The sequence below is a fragment of the Colletes gigas genome, unplaced genomic scaffold (assembly GCF_013123115.1).
Source record: "Colletes gigas isolate AHSC1104 unplaced genomic scaffold, ASM1312311v1 Colletes_gigas_Sc00032, whole genome shotgun sequence".
Lineage (NCBI taxonomy): Eukaryota > Metazoa > Arthropoda > Insecta > Hymenoptera > Colletidae > Colletes > Colletes gigas.
The window spans coordinates 2,163,609-2,175,883 of record NW_025106661.1 but is presented as its reverse complement, the minus strand read 5'-3'; the positions used below and the strand labels follow the sequence as shown (position 1 = coordinate 2,175,883).

General features: G+C 32.2%; 1 protein-coding gene across 4 annotated transcripts in view; it reads right to left on the bottom strand.

The window, feature by feature from the left end:
- Positions 1-12,275, bottom strand: part of LOC122402053 (scavenger receptor class B member 1-like) — an 88,373-nt gene that overhangs the window by 20,377 nt on the left and 55,721 nt on the right. For all 4 annotated transcript variants that reach the window (XM_043404564.1, XM_043404563.1, XM_043404561.1 and 1 more), the window contains 2 exons: positions 9,907-10,162; positions 8,707-8,848 (listed from right to left, as the gene is read on the bottom strand). In XM_043404564.1, coding sequence (XP_043260499.1) covers positions 8,707-8,848; positions 9,907-10,162 — 398 coding nt within the window. The remainder of the gene's footprint in view (positions 1-8,706; positions 8,849-9,906; positions 10,163-12,275) is intronic.

The window sequence follows — 12,275 nt, the reverse complement described above, 5'->3', positions numbered from 1 at the left end:
CTCGATCGCTATTGAGAATCAATTTTCTTCGCGAGAACAGCCTGTGCGAAATTAAAAGGTATTGCATACACATCTAACTAACACCTTTGCCATTAAAGAATCGAAAATGTGTTGTAAATAAATGACAATTCATAAGGTGAATTAGGTCTCAAGATAATACTCTAATTCCAATCTGTTAAAAAAAATTTATGTAATATATCAATGTCTTCTGAAATAAAGTCGAGTGTCTTTCTTCAGATGGGATTAGCAATTTATCTGTCTGTTATTTTCGTGCTAAATCCGTGAACAAAAAAAAGATAATTTAAATCCACGCTTCCACTACTGTGACCTTTTATGTCAATCTTCAGTTTCATTTTAAAAAAATAGTCGTGATTCCGTTTCAGAAAATATCGCTGATCTTAGTTGCTTTAACCATAACAGGATTTTTGAAGAAGATCGTCATTTCGTCTTCTTTTCTCAGTTTTACCGATGAAAGGTAATAATTAGACACTCTGTTTCTAATAGTTTGTATGACTTTCTGTTTAGCTAAACCGTTAGTTAATCGGTTGCATCAAGTGTGAAACGTACGCAACACGTTTCCGTGTATGTAACGATGACCGATAAAACGCATCGCACACGTGAGTAACTTCTTCTTTCAGCAACGATGAAAGATTGCAAAATCAGTGGACGTACAGCGCACGTGATTGCCAGTTGCAAAACCAAATCCGAAGATATTAAATTTCGTTCCAATCTGCCTTTTATTCGACGATTAACAGAATTTCGTGTATCGTTCGTTCAGAATGCTTCGATGCGGAAGTTTTTCGATATTTTAGTCGTTCAGATTCATATTCGTTTCAAGGAATCTTAAAACAATCAAGAGAGACACTCACTCGATTTAATCGTCATGAATATTAAATTTTAATTTAAATGAATAATAAAATATAAAGTAGCACCGCGACTTCGCCTGTTAGAAATCGATCCAGTTATTTAGTCGTTCCTGTAAAATCGTGTTTTCGATCTTCGTTACCACCGCGGAATGTTGTGCCCTATGCGTACGCGGAATTGGATTGTAATTTTGTATTTTCGATTTTTTTTCTCTTGTCGCGTGGATTTGAAACCGGCTTCGCGAACCTTGAGCTCCCCGATTAATAACAGATTCAACTCCTACGTTGAAGATCTGATTAAGACGACGACCGTTGCTCGCTTAACCGCGTATACTGTACATACAGACGCGTTCAAAAGTGCCGAGCCACAACAACACTATGATAACTTTTAGATTCGAAATTGGTGTTAATACATCAAAGAGATATAGATAGATATTTATTGAAAATATTTAGCCATCTTGTATGCTCTGTTCGATCCCCACCTTTAACGTTCCTCTAGCCACCGCTGTTCAGTTTTAGGTGGCACGTTTAAATATAAAAGTAGGTCCAACTTCAGTAAATAAATGTAATCGCTTTAGTTAATAATAAACGATGACCGAAAATGCATATCTGCAGAGGAGTAGCTAATCCACTACGGCCAAATGTACTTGCCTTCCATCCGAGCATGATTTTTTCACCTGTGCATAGTATAACAGATAGATCGTTATCATTTATTATCTAAGCATTCATGTCTTAAGCGTGTCCACAATTAGCAGTGAAATATTAGATTACTTGCACTAACAACAGAATGAAAGTTTAATTTTAAAAGAAGCCTATATCAGTTTTTGTTTTAACTGTAAAACCTTGTCACCTTTTTGCCAAAATTTATCCAGACAAACGAAGACTAGATAGGAATATTTTTACAGTATTAAGTATCTATAAATATTTACATGTTTCTCTTAGAATGATGTTTCGTGCTGCTTCATACAGTAGTAAGAAGTTTAAGATTATCTATTATTTTTCAGAATTTAATACGTTCCGCGGTTAAGCGGTTTCTCTCTTGCAGTATAAAAGTACTAACAGGACACTGACCATGAACTCCATTATATGTATATCTTAATATAGAATATCATATTCTTCGAAATAATCGTCCATAATTAAACATTGCATTTGTCTATTTTATGTTGCTCAATACAATATATAAATATTTATTTAATGCAGTACAATTTAAACATTAACATTTTAAACGATTTTCTTATTTTTAGTTTACATTTTTCCGGCGAAACCGGACTTATGCAAGGTTCGGCCAATAACTAGTAAATTAAGGGAAAAACCGGCTTGTTCGGATGAAAACCGGCCTTAAAAACTGAAATCCTTAAAAATATTCAATTATACATATACATATACATATAACCTCCAGAAGGGTAGAGACTTGACGCTAATAATTACTAGTAACGAGAATTCTCGTTTTCATTAGATTTATATTGGCGAGCGGAAACAAAATTAGTCGTTTTCGAACAAAGCATGATTTCTTAATTATTTTTCAAATGAGAAATTATTTTTTTTGCTTTCGTACATTATCAATCCTGTTAGAGTTACTTATATTCAAATAAAAAAAATTTCATTTAAAACATATTTTAATTTTAAAAAATAATTGCAATTTTATTGCACGCATTTAAAATAGTTGTATGCACATGATTAAAATTTTTCGGTCTCAGAAAATTTGAGCAAAAATATCAGCGGCCGACAATGCATTAATAGATAATCAATGAGAACAACATATGACAATTTATTTATAAGGTTCAATAGATCCAACAGTTAAATTTTGTTCGTTGGAAAATATTTATTTTTATTTTTATTCAATGATTAATGGAGGACTCGTTCTTCGATATTTATATCTATTGTAAACAAGAATTTTACTCGTATACATATGTATATTAGTATTTAACTACTACTTAATTACTACTAATTTATGTCATGTCTAGTCTTTGTTTGTGATTGTCGTCCCTATGACATTTATTAATTCTTTTCTTATTCTTTTCTACACGAACGCATTCAGACTCATTAAGACATGGATGGATATGCATTTACACGCAGAATATACAGAGATCTTCATAAATTTACTATAAAATAATTCTTTCATATATAACTATAAAAGTTGAATTTTAAACTTCACTGGCGTAAATAACACCAAATGAAGGTAAAAAAGCTACGTTACATGTTTTTGTTACCCGAAATATACATTTATTTAAGTAGCGAAGGATTTAATAGTTGTGGCATTTAAATGATTTGATGTGGATATGTGATTTATACAAGAGCCGTAATTATTTAACTAAAGAGCACAAAATTATTAATCACTATTACGGACTGATACATTAATATCAAGCTCATTTAGTATTTTAAAACGTGGTTTCGAGCAAAAAGAGATTAAAATTTATAAAACTATTTCTTTTTTCTGTCTGTTTCATGTTGCATCAACATCTTTATATTTTGAGAAATATGTTTATTTCTTTAGAAAAATTTTTGTTGCTCTTGCGTGTGTTAAAATCGTATTTTTCTCTTGTGGTTCAGTTTTTTTACAGTCGTATAGGATATGATCTGTCGTTAGCGGTGTAGGTTGATTTTAGCATAAATTACAGTTTGGTGGTTCAGATTTCTTGATGAAATATTCATGTAAAATTTTAGTGTGTCACGATCTTAGTCGAAACAATATTATTTTCTCTTTTCTGTTCATGTTTTGGTGCAGCATTATTTGATACAATTGTTGGACTATGCTATGTATTTTAGTTCTTTTTGGTACTTTTTAGTTCTTTTAAAATTTAAAAATTCATGTTATAAATCTTAATCAGTTCATTCCGGAACTATGTTCTTTTTTACCTTGGTACCGGGAAGTTCATTCTCCTGTCTTTTGGCTAGTCTAGCTTCTTTTATAGCACTTTGCGCTCAGACTTCCGCGATTGAAATACGTGCCTCGGCGATGCTTCGAGCAATGTCAGCAACATTGGAACCAATAACTATACTCATCACGTCCATGATCCGCAGTGGACTGCTGAAACCTTCATTGTAAATGCAGGCAGCAATGTACGCGACGATATGAACAGGTTTTGTCTCACTTTATAAAATCTTCATTCAAATAAGCGTGTTGCGACTCTTGTTATTATTGTGATGATATTCATTTAAGCAATGCTCGAGAATATCGTCATTACTTAAATTTTAATGTACGGAACGAACAGCTTCTCCCATACGAGAATCTTTGAAAGTTCATGACGGTACTCTGTTTCATATTGTTTCTATTTGCACCAACTAGAGACTCTTTGACTCTTTATTACTTGAACATTTATGCAAATACGTTGCACATATTAATCTTTTCGTATCAGTCATGTGTGTACAATTCTACCTAATTGCTAGTTTATAGAAGACGCTAACTAAAGTTCGTCGATCAATTTGATTATAAGGTTACCCATTTTTTCAGCCGTAGACCTTTGTTATCCTTTTTTATTTGTCAAAGTTTTGAACCCATGCGTTTTCTGCACGTGACCAATGAATTCTAGCGAAGTCTCTTATAATACGGCGCGTATTGCCTACTAAACAGCGTATATGCCGTGTTTCCGTGTTAATGCTTACCATGCACGCTTGGTATTAAGAAAATATATCGTCTGTCGAAGTACAGTATTGACATAGGACCGATTGTTTATAATTTTTAAAACTTTAGTATATCGATTTATGGTAAAACAATTTTTTTGATTCTTTCCTTCACAAAAGTGGTACAACTCCTTGTATAATTTGACTTGTTTCTGTATGAGTTCTGTATTTAAAAATTTGTACAAAAAATAATCTAATTTAATCTAACCTTTCCTAGAATTTTAGATACTTAATGAAGTTATAAATTTGGCCCTTTTGGACTATCCTTTCTGTAAGAAATTCCTTATACTATAATTCGATGTTTAAACATTACGACGGAAAAACGTTGACTAAATATTCTTGCACGCTACTGTATTCTAAGAAAAAATAAGAGCAATGCATGTAACGAATTGCGTGTTGGGTCAGATGGTTTAGTCTTCGTAAGGCTTGTCCTGATCAAGAGTTACTCGACACTGTCCACATTCTATTTACCAATGGTACCACATTCCCTGTAACACATTCACTGCATGGTACGGATCATACATGCCTTGTATCGTATTTCGTTCCGTACGAGACATACTTCGCTAACTTTCGTTATATGTATGTTAAGAGGATGTCTTCGTAAATTTTCCACTATTTCTATCAGACTTAACCGAGCGTTACTGAAAAGTTCACGTTCCTATTTGCCCCAAATCGTTAAATATGAAAGTCTAGTACTGTGAGTGTAACTAAAAGATTTGTAAAAGTGAGTCTAGAGTCTGTATCTTTCGTCGAACTAGAGTCTAATTTGTAAAATAAGGTTGAAATTCTCAAAGAATATAATTTTGGTACATTTCCAGGCTTCTAATTATTTGGTAATATACATAGATTCAAAATTAAAATATAGTTTGTACGTATATAAGCATATGATGACCACTCTATACCATAGAGATGAGCATTACTCTACTAAATCTGTTTAACTAATTAATATTACGCGATACAATCAAAAATTTAGTCGTCAGAATTAATCACAATTGACGTTGGTTGATTCCTGGACATAATCGCTTACAACGTGTGAATTACTTGTTAATTGCTTATGATGATTGATGATTGAGTTAATCGTTAATCACTCACGGGGATTGAGAATTGAATTAATTGTGTTTACTTGAGATTTCATAATCAGTTACTTTGCAATCGACAATAATTACAATTGTAATTGCCGAATTACAGAATGTAATTTGTGATTGTTAATTATTAGTGAGATTTTATTTTACACAACAACCTTTCATGGATTTTTTATAAACTTAATTTATTCTAATACAAATTAATTCGTATAAACTTTTATTCGAAAAGTATTATTTAAATATGAATTTTAACCATTGTTCACGAATAATGTACAATTTAGTCAAATACGAATAAAATTCTTCACTTATATCGTTACGCAAATGATTATTCGAATAATACCGAATTCTGCCATTGTTATGAGATACTTTTATCAGTGATATTTATTTAATAATAAGGACCTAATCTATATAAAGGTGATATAAATTAAATGGATGGTGATGTAATTAGAAAAAGTAAAATTATAAAAGTATGTATTCAGTAACATTTCGTTGGTTATAGATGTATTGTTAAATGCAAATATTTTGTGTATAATTTTATCAGTGCTACTAAAAAATATTTTTTCGAATTAAATACTTGCTATAAATAATTGCTTTCCATAAGCGAATCTTATACAGGGTGTTCGGACACCCATGGGAAAAAATTTTAATGGCAGATTCTAGAGGCCAAAATAAGACGAAAATCAAGAATATCAATTTCTTGACTGAGGCTTCGTTAAAAAGTTATTAAAAAATTAAATTAGAAAATTTCAAATCGTTCTAAAAAAATTATTTTCGGATGCAGGGGTCGATTACAATAATTTCTGGTCATTACACATACCCTCGAAATCCTACGCATTTTCGAGAAAAAAATTCCTTACTGAAAATCTAATCTGAGGCCAGAAATGATACCCTGAAATTTCATCCGATCTTTAAAATGTCATAACTTTTGAACGGATTGGAGGATTTTAAAGTTTCAAAATGCAAACAGCGCGTATTTTGGTGCAGAATATGTAGAAATTCCAAAAATATCCGAAAAGTTGTTCCTTAACCCCGTAAAGTGAGAAAACCCCCCCAAAAACTGGTCCAATTTTCAAACGGCCATAACTCCTACAATAGTAAAGGTATCTCATTGAAATTTTTTTCTGAAGCAGAGTTCATAGGTACATACGAAAACGTATTAGATAACTTTTCTGTAGAGCGTCAAACAAATTGATTAAAAACGAAAAACAAATTTTTAAGAAATATCGACAGGCAGGTGCCTAAATTTTTTGACGAAAAAGAAAATTTCAAATAGTTCTAAAAAAATTATTTTCTGTTGCAGAGATGAATTACAATCATTTTTGGTGAATAAACATAGTCCCGAAATCCTGCGTATTTTCGAGAAAAAATTCAGTACGGGCGTAACTTTAAACGTTAATAACTTTTTAAAGAAGCCCCCATCAATAAATTCGTATTCTTGATTTTCATCCTATGTTGGCATGTAGAATCTCCCATTAAAATTTTTCCCAGGAGTGGGCGAACACCATGTATACGTGTTTTAAGGCAAGAGGCCTGCTATATTTTAATATTCTGATGATGATCAGGTTGTGGTTGAAAAAATTGAATTTATTTCTTAAATGTCTTCCATATATTTAAAGACGATTAAAATTCACGGTTAAATAACGGAATGGTATTGATTTACATACAGAATGAAATGTATCGCAATAAATATGCGCGTAATATCTTTCTTAATACCGGAAAGCATAGAAGATAAGACTCAAGTGAATGTACGATTACATGCATCTTTCATTCATCGCGGAACTCGTTTGATCTTTATTGTATCATTTCGGGAAAAGAAAGTTTCATGTTCGTTTCTCCGGTTAAGATATCGTAGGTTCTCGACAATGGAAAAACGGAAAAATCTGTTCAACGAGGAATCAACATCAATAAATTATTGACCTCGTTGGTAGGCGTCGTTCAATCCTGAGAAACAAGATATCGATATGCCATTTAGTATTATTCGAGTCGCATCGAATGCAGCATGTAATGTTTTTTCAACAAAATCTTTGTGGAAAGTTTCGATTTCGATCACGTATTTCGTTCACCGAATTTCATAATAATTTCGCGTTTCGCTTGCAGCGTTTATCTTTGCACTCGATAATCGGACTGTTGCATTGAATTACATAAATCATCATCTCGTTCAAACGTGCCACTTGTAATTTTAAAGAGTAAGCATATTCAGTAACATAGATTTATCATAAAAAAAAATGAAAGAATCTGTTTTTTCTATGCACAGGTTTACATACATACTTTTCACTAGTATCAAGCTCTGCGGATTATTAATTTTATCAAGAGAACTCTTTTTTCAGTAACATATTATAGTCTAACAAAACTACAGTAGTTCGATTGCTTTATTAGTCATCGGTTAATATAATAAGGTATTCAATTAAAAACAGTCACTTCTTTTAAATGGTTTTGCTTAACTCAAATATGTTACTGAGATAAATAAAATAGTTGATGTAAATCAGGGAAAGTATAATGTAATAAAGTGAACTTGTAGCTTTTGAACGTAAAGTAATAAGCTTGACGTTAATGGGATGATAAACAGCGGCTACTTCAACAGCTAGGTCATAGTTGTCAAATAAATACGCGTTAATAAATGTTTCTGTTAAAATAGTTAGAAATTATTGTAACTTATTCGATATAATGGCTTGTTACTATCCATTGTTAGTCTTATATAAATTGATATTACTCATTTTGTACACAAATCTTTTTCATGATTAATAAGAGACCGATTGCATTGTTTGACGGCACGATATAATCCTTTATTCATAGACATATGTTTTTAATTATTTAAAATTCTATTGAAAACAAACTAGTAATTAATTCTCATTTTTATCAGCACACGATAATAAAAGAAAAGATTCGTCTCTATAAGTTCAGTATATTGAAAAAGAGTTATGACCGAGGAATCAATAAAAGTATATTTATCGTAGCGATTAACATTTGTAAAAGTGTACGTGCCGCAGTTTCATATTCTGCATTACTGACACGGCAAGTTTCAATCTTATTTCACTCTTTTCTGTAAAGGAAGTAACATTCAGCGAGAAATCTTTCCATTAAAAACTCTCAATTATGCATCGTTGTAAAAAAAGTATTCTTGTTGAAGTTAATTCACTCACTAGCAATGCGATGTTTGGTAGTATCATTATGTCTTCTTCGGTTCCGTTGCTCATTTCCGGTACATAGATCAGAGGATGAAGATCGAGCGCCGTTACAGTCCCGTTGCTATTAAATTTAACGTCTCCGTGTTCTAATAATTCCCTGAAATCAATGCATTAACTTCATTGAATTTTCTGTACAATGTATCACTCACGAATTAATTCATACACAAAAATCGATTTTCAGTGAGAAAGTACCGTTTGTGTCTAGGTTTATTTGTTATAGAAAAAATAATAGATTTCCTTTTTTTAAATTGCATTTAGTGAAATATATTCAAACAGATGAAAATTATTTTGATTAATAAATTTTCTAAAAAGAAATAGTTTTAAATTCTCTTCATAAAATCCGACATTTCATATGCATCAACCTAATACATTAATACAAATTATGGAAAGCTAGATGAATTATTTGGCGTTTCCAGGGTAAATGAACTACAATCTACATTCAACACACTTATACTAAAATCCTACTGATTACCTCATTCTAAATTTTGTTGAGCGTCAAGGCATATTTTCTCCTAGTTTGACAAGTTTTTTTTGATAATTTAGACTTAATTTTAGACATTTCAAATGAACTGTACGTTGCGGCAGGTCTTTGCGACGATGTATGTTTTAACGGTATTGTGCGACGTGCCAATATAGAAAAGGAATTTACATTTTTAACAAAGCGAGTTATTTCGATATAGCTATAATGGATTGACCCGGGGTATGCATTTTCAGCTAGAGCGGTTGCGAATATTTTGTATGTTTCTCTGACAGATTAATTAGCCCGTGTATTTTTAATTTCGGGTAGAACGTGTGCGAGTAATTTATGTTCACTATTCCCGACCTCTGATGAGATAATACGACAAAACATATTCTATAACATTCCAGGGATTCTGAGGAATTTAGTAATGAAAATTCCATTCAAATCGGTGTAGTGATTTTTAAAATCATCAAGTACAAACACTCATAATTTATTATTTACTAAAACAATCAATGTCTCCGAGTAGAAAGGGCTAATATTAGAAATATAAAACTCATTTTTACAAACCAGAAGGTATTTATAATCTTTGCAGGAATATAGTATTTTTGAAAGAATTGGGACAATATTATTTCAACGTTTCATAATGGTATTTGATGTAATCGATCGTAACCAACATAAATTATTATTTGACTCACCTGTAGACGTAGGGGCCGAGTTCTTGAAACCTCAGCTTACTTTCTTTGCCGGATAGGTACTCCTCGTGATTCGTCACGTTGAAAATATAGACCTTCAAGTAAAGAGACACGTCGGGTTTTCGCCACATCTCAAAAATCTCGCCGCCTTCGCCAAAGATTATTTTCAGTTTGAAGAGTAGCTCATACGGTTGAAATACGTACAATACGCATCCGGTGGCAAGGCTGAGCGAACCCAAAGTCATCAGTATGAAAATACCTGCATCGAAATAAGACATGATTGAATGTGGTATGCGCTAACTAACGGACGGTCGTAAAATGTCTCCTTATATCGCGTCATTTAACACATCCAGCGAACAAAAAGCAGTAATAAAAGTATGAAAAAAAAAATGCATGATTAGTCAATAAGAAACTTTATTGGTTAGTTTACACAATAATTTGTAAGCTGCAAACCGCAATGAGAAGTCTCTCGTTTCACTGGCAAGGCGTGACGCGATAAATGTTTCATCGATTTTCTTGATTGAACATTACTGCAAATTGAGTCACTATTTAATAGACATTTAGAGAAATATTTTTGTTACTAATACTCATCGGCCATTTAATATTTACTTATTTCCAAAGATTTATCTAAATGTGTACACATTTTATATTACGAATTGAAGTTTTCTGTAAAGAATAAATATTATCTTTTATATAAAATCCGACATTAATTGAAATACTTTTGCTGTAACATTTTCGTCACGAAAAAATTTTTCTTTTTAATAGGTATCACTAATTATAGAAAAAAACTCTTAAACAGACGTAGTATTTAAAGAAATTGATTATTTTGTTGTTAAAAAGTAATTTTAAAGTTCACGTACGTATGTGTGCATATACAGGGTGTTGGGCCACCCCTGGGAAAAATTTTAATGGGAGATTCTAGAGGCTAAAATAAGATGAAAATCAAGGATACTAATTTATTGATGGGGGCTTCGTTAAAAACTTATTAACGTTTAAAGTTCCACCCGTTCTGAATTTTTTTCTTGAAAATGCGCAGGATTTAGGGGTATGTCTATTCACCAAAAATGATTGTAATTGACCCCTGCAACTGAAAATAATTCTTTTTAAAACGATTAGAACATTTTTTTTCGCCGAAAAGTTTTACATCTGCTCGAATTTTTTTCTCGAAAGTGGGTAGGATTTCGGGGGTATGCCTATTAATAAAAAATGGTTGTAATTGACTCCTGCAAACGAAAATAATTTTTCGGTGAATGATTTGAAATTTTTTAATCTAATTTTTTAATAACTTTAAAATGTCATAACTTCTGAACGGATTGGAGGATTTTAAAGTTTCAAAATGCAAACAACGCGTATTTTGGTGCAGAATATGTAGAAATTCCAAAAATATCCGAAAAGTTGTTCCTTAACCCCGCAAAGTGAGAAAACCCCCAACCCTAAAAACTGACCCAATTTTCAAACGGTCATAACTCCTACAATAGTAAAGGTATCTCATTGAAATTTTTTTCTGGAGCAGGGTCCATGGGTATAGACGAAAACGTATTAGACAACTTTTCTGTAGAGCGTGAAACAAATTGATTAAAAATGAAAAACAAATTTTTAAGAAATATCGACAGGTAGGTGTCTAAATTTTTTGACGAAAAAGAAAATTTCAAATAGTTCCAGAAAAATTATTTTCGGTTGCAGAGATCAATTACAATAATTTTTGGTGAATAGACAAATCCGAAATCCTACGCAGTTTCGAGAAAAAAATTCAGTATTGGCGGAACTTTAAACGTTAATAACTTCTCAACGAAGCCTCAATCAACAAATTGATATTCTTGATTTTCGTCATATTTTGGCCTCTAGAATCTTCCATTAAAATTTTTCCCAGGGGTGGCCGAACACCCTGTATATGTATGTATATTAGAATGTACAGCAAGCCCAAAGCGTTTAAGTCGATGAAGCTGGAGATTTTATATCGTCCATTGGTCGACGATTATGTATGTGAGATTTCAGTGGGATGAAATTTCTCTCCGTATCGTGGTATTTCCGTGACATCGCAGAATTTGAATCATTGCGATATTGTAATTTTTCAGGCAGTGGATTTGTATCTCAAAAGTTATTCATCGAGTTTGTCACTTCCGACATCGTTCAAAATGTTAATGTGCGAACGATTCGTTGAATTTACTTGACATTCTTCGTCCCTTTCATATACCTGTGCCGATTAATAAATTTTAAGAGGACACAGACGAGACTCGAGAAAGATTGCCACGTTACGCTTGTTTCAATAATGCCTGATATGCTTAATGGAAATACGTGCCCACGCGATCATCTATCTTTTCCAAGTTGCACGCTCATTTCGGTGCGATTCGTGGATACAACCAGCAGTTAAT